The sequence below is a fragment of the Adiantum capillus-veneris genome, chromosome 1 (genome assembly GCF_014529385.1).
Source record: "Adiantum capillus-veneris isolate H3 chromosome 1, ASM1452938v2, whole genome shotgun sequence".
In the NCBI taxonomy this organism is placed as follows: domain Eukaryota; kingdom Viridiplantae; phylum Streptophyta; class Polypodiopsida; order Polypodiales; family Pteridaceae; genus Adiantum; species Adiantum capillus-veneris.
In genome coordinates, this window is record NC_140931.1 from 54,595,817 (window position 1) to 54,600,376 (window position 4,560).

At 39.7% G+C, this 4,560-nt stretch overlaps 1 protein-coding gene across 1 annotated transcript; it reads right to left on the reverse strand.

Annotated features, from left to right (window-relative positions):
- Positions 1-765: 765 nt before the first annotated feature.
- LOC147464821 (uncharacterized) lies at positions 766-3,340 on the reverse strand. The gene is made up of 2 exons (XM_086510150.1): positions 2,991-3,340; positions 766-1,400 (listed from the first exon to the last, which is right to left on the reverse strand). The coding sequence occupies exons 1-2, from the start codon at positions 3,297-3,299 to the stop codon at positions 1,110-1,112; spliced, it is 600 nt and encodes a 199-aa protein (XP_086366276.1). The 5' UTR covers positions 3,300-3,340; the 3' UTR covers positions 766-1,109.
- Positions 3,341-4,560: the final 1,220 nt, after the last annotated feature.

Here is a 4,560-nt window from a genome sequence, read left to right on the forward strand (position 1 = left end):
GTAGCCCTTTAGTAGAGGTGGTTTGTAGCCATATGGGCAGTTTTATTAACAAATAGAAGGATCTTTTTCTCGAGGGGAAAAAAAAAGATATCCTTTCTAATTGAAAGATGATAGTAGTCTTAGATTGTGGCAGTTTTTACCTCTTTACCCACACACTCTTAGTTTTCAATACTTCTTGCGTGTGATTTCAGTTGGTGACACCCATTGTATATACTCTTTCTCATTTTGCTTCTTTCTACTTTTCTACAGCTTCTTGGATCTTAAAATACATCCTAGCATTTATGGCTAGAGGCTCTTTACTCACACACTCTTAGTTTTCAATACTTCTTGTGTGTGATTTCAGTTGGTGACAACTGAAATCACAACCATTGTATATACTCTTCCCCCCCCCCCCCCCCCCCCCCCTCTCTCAAAAAAAGAGAATATTACCAAAATACCTCTTATTTGTGGAAATTCCCAAAATACCCCTTAATTTTAAAAAATTCCTAGAAAACCGCAATATTTTCTCATACATTCCCAAAATGCCTTTCAAAGTTTTCAAAATTCCTAAAATACTTGATTAAATATCCTCGCTTTATTATTTTTAGACATAATTGCCTTTTTTTTTTTGAAAAATTACATGCTAAGTACTCAAAAATGGATCTCAATCATAAAAAAGGAATAAAGTTTAGACAATCTTGAACAATTCAACCAAAATAGATGAAAAGGCATATCGAGAATTTTTAAAATTTGAGGGCTATTTTGGGAATTTCTACAAATAAAAGGGGTATTTTGGTCATGCTGTGCTTAATACAATTCACTCAGAAATAGTGAGTTTTGCAACAAAAAAAAAAAGTTAGTGGGGCTAATTTTGAATGAAAAGTTTTAATGGGAGTGCTGAAAGATAAGTGGAAAAAACAGGAGAAGAAGAAGAGGGAGGGCGGGGCGGGGGATGATTAAGACCACCCTACACACCATTGTAGGCTTGTAGTCTAGTGGTTTGGACATTCAACGTGATGGGCTCAAATGTGAGTAATGAAAAGTGATATAAGAAGTGGTTTTGTTGTGGTCTTTGAAATAGAGAGTGGGTGAAGATTTTGAGCATCTTGTGAAGATTCCACATAATGGAATTAGAGGAGATTGAGTAGGTGATGAGAGTAGGAAGCAGTGGGTGTGGGAGTAGGAAGGTCGCTGAAGTTAAGAGGGGGTGCCTCCTCCGCATGCTTACTCACACCCGCAAGAAAGCTTTTGGCTTCTATCCCTAAGCTTTGTGTTGCTCCTTTTGAAGGCTTGCTAACACCTGCAAGAAAGCTGTCTGCTTGAATGCCTAATAAAGCTCTTTCAACCTCATCAGATGGGGTGAGACCTTGGGGAATCATCCGATCTCGCATGGACTGAGCCTCCTCACGATCCTTGCCATCCTACAGTAAAACAATCATTAGCTCATAAGCTGAAGCATCAATCTCAACCTCCTCAGTGAGAAGAGCCTTCGCCTTATCAACGAAACCTGCTCTAGCATCCACTGAAAAAAGACTAGCGTAAGCTTTGCAATCTTGAACATCGACTTTCTCTTTGAGGTTCTTGAAAAGAGTTTCTGCCTCCTCAACCAAGCCCAACTTTCCAAACTATCCAATTAGCGTCATCAGAGTCTCCACCCCGGGCCTTATAGCCATGCTTTCTAGCTTTAACAGCACGTCTACCGCCCTTTGAAACTGATTTTTTCTTCTCGAAGGCAGCAAAATAAGCATGCTGACTGACTCATCTGGAGGAGCAAATCCTGAATTCATCATATGTTCCATTTTGAGGACAGCAGATGGTAGCAAGTTTGAGTGAATATAAAGATTCATAAGAGCTGAGTTTCTCCCTCTTCAAGATTCCCAGTTTCAGAGTAAAACTCAATCATTTTATTGCATGCCCCAAGATTAGGCATGTAACCCATTGAACGTATTCCATCGAACATCTCTCTAGCTTCATCAAGCCTCTTCAGTTTGCAGTTCATATCAAGCAACAAAGTGCATGCTACAAAATCAGGGGGAAGCCCTTGTCATCCAAAGTACTCGTCAACCTGTCTACATCATCATAACGTTCTAAGTTCATGTATTTTACTAGAATTCTTTGCAGATCCTGGCTTCGAACTTCAAAAGTGTCCTAAAAAAGGTGCAAACTCAAAAATATGCATTTATAATGGACCATTCTCTCTCTCTCTCTCTCTCTCTCTCTCTCTCTCTACCACGGAGGAGATTGATGAGATCCACTAGCAACCAATGATGGATCTCCTATGATTTAGCTCTTTTGAGGATTGTACACCCTGCTCATCATCTTGTATCATCCTTTGTTTCAGCTCTCACCCACTATATTCCCACACGCACACCCACATTGTGTTGTATTAGCCCCCCAGTCACTACTTTCACCCCCCTAATCATATCCTACACAATTCCAGTTAGCTGCTTCGTTGACAAGTAGCAGTTAAGATTTAAGTTTTTCACTTCATTTTATTTTTGTACCAGACATTGTATTAGATTCACCAAGATTGTATTGGTGTGATCTCATAGGTCATTTTGGCCTTTTGAAGACGTTTAATATAACATTTCATTTAATCTCTCTCTCTCTCTCTCTCTCTCTCTCTCTCTCTCTCTCTCTAACACACACACACACACACACACACACACACACATACACACACACACACACACACACACACACAGATCAATTATCATCCACGAAGGTCAGATATGACCTATGGGACTGGAAACAAAACATTACAGAGAGTTCTTCAAAGTGAGGGGGTTGTGAGATACATCTCAGTTAAGGACTGAGTGTCCGACAAGGGGTAAATAAAAGGAAGATAAGTTGAACAAAACCTATGAACAGGGAACCCCCCCCCCCGAAAGAACAAAGTGCCGCGCAGAAAAAGACAAACCTCAACAAAGATGATGCATTGTGTGCAGCCAACAAGGCCAGCACTCAACTGCAAACCAATGAAATATTTTCATGAGTCATTAGTGATTTACCTCTTTACCACCAGCTCCTGTGAGCCAGAGGCTGGAAGACAAATCTTGCTTCTCTCGACTTCCTCCCCACCGTCTGAACCCGACCATAGCATCTCTCCTTAAAAGCACAAAGAGGCGCATGATTGAATAGGAAGGTGAGCATGGAGGGGACGCCCTGCATCGCCTGGAAGAGGGGACGCCCTGCAGCGCATATGGAAGGCGTGCCGAAATGGAGGGCCATTGCAGCAGGCTGCGCAATTTCTTCCTGGGACCTGCTATCGGGCTGCTGCGCCTTACAAGGCTGATGGAAATTGAGGCATTGAATGCCATGGGATTTCTTTTCCACAAGCGCAGCGAGTTCACTGCCCACGTTGTACTTCAGTGATGGGAGTTCAATTTTTCACAAATTAAGACAATTATATCTAAAGGTATCCCACTAGCTTTTAAAGAGTATGCAACAACTTTGAACACGTAGCAATCAAGGAAGTACACGTCAAGAAATGGTGTGAGCCAAGAATGTGAACACTTTGAGCCTTCCATATAATCCATAATGTGATGTAGCAAATCGCAATTAAACCTGCATCCCTTGGATGTAGATTGAAGTTATGCATAGTGTGTGGAAGCATATCAAGAGTGCATCGTTCGTAGCCCAAAGGTGTGAGCATGAAGATCGAATCTATAAGAATGCCCTAAAATAGAGTATAATACCCTAGAAATTGTAATAGCCGTGCAACCACCCCCAACATCATAAACCCGTCATGAATCTCAACTTTGATAAACAACATATTGCTTGCCAAAACCAGTTGTGCATATGGGCATAACCAAAAGCAATGGCCTAGGGACTCCTCATATTGTGTAATATATTGTTGACATGCTGGGTCATGACCAACATGTGCAGCTCAGGTGTCGATAGGGAGACCTGCAAGATATTAAAGATTAGGGAAAATTACCAAAATACCCCTCTAATTTGTGGAAATTCCCAAAATACCCTTGTTTCTATTTTGGTTGAATAGTTCAAAATTTTCTAATCCTTATTCCTTTTTTACAATTGACATCCGTTTGTTAGTGCTTAACATGTAATTTTTCACAAATTACCTGCAAGATATTAATGATTAGGAAAAATTACCAAAATACCCTCTAATTTCCGGAAATTCCCAAAATACCCTTGTTTCTATTTTGGTTGAATAGTTCAAAATTTTCTAATCTTTATTCCTTTTTGACAATTGACATCCGTTTGTTAGTGCTTAACATGTAATTTTTCACAAATTACCTTGCAAAAAAAGACAATTATATCTAAAAATAATGAAGCATTTCATCTCCAAAGCCTACGTAACGAAGTCAAATTCTAGTTTTAGCATCTTGTATTGATACACAATAAGTCTTCTTATAAAAAGCTAGAAATGTTTTTATCTTTGGAGAAATTCAATCTGACGACCAGGGGTATTTTGGAAAATTTGAAGGGCATTTTGGGAATTTATAACCAAATATTGGGGGTATTTTGGGAATTTTCACAAATTAGAGGGGTATTTTGGTAATTTTTCCTAATAATTAGCTTATGAGAGTCAAGGTTTAATTTTCCCAAGGGCCAAGA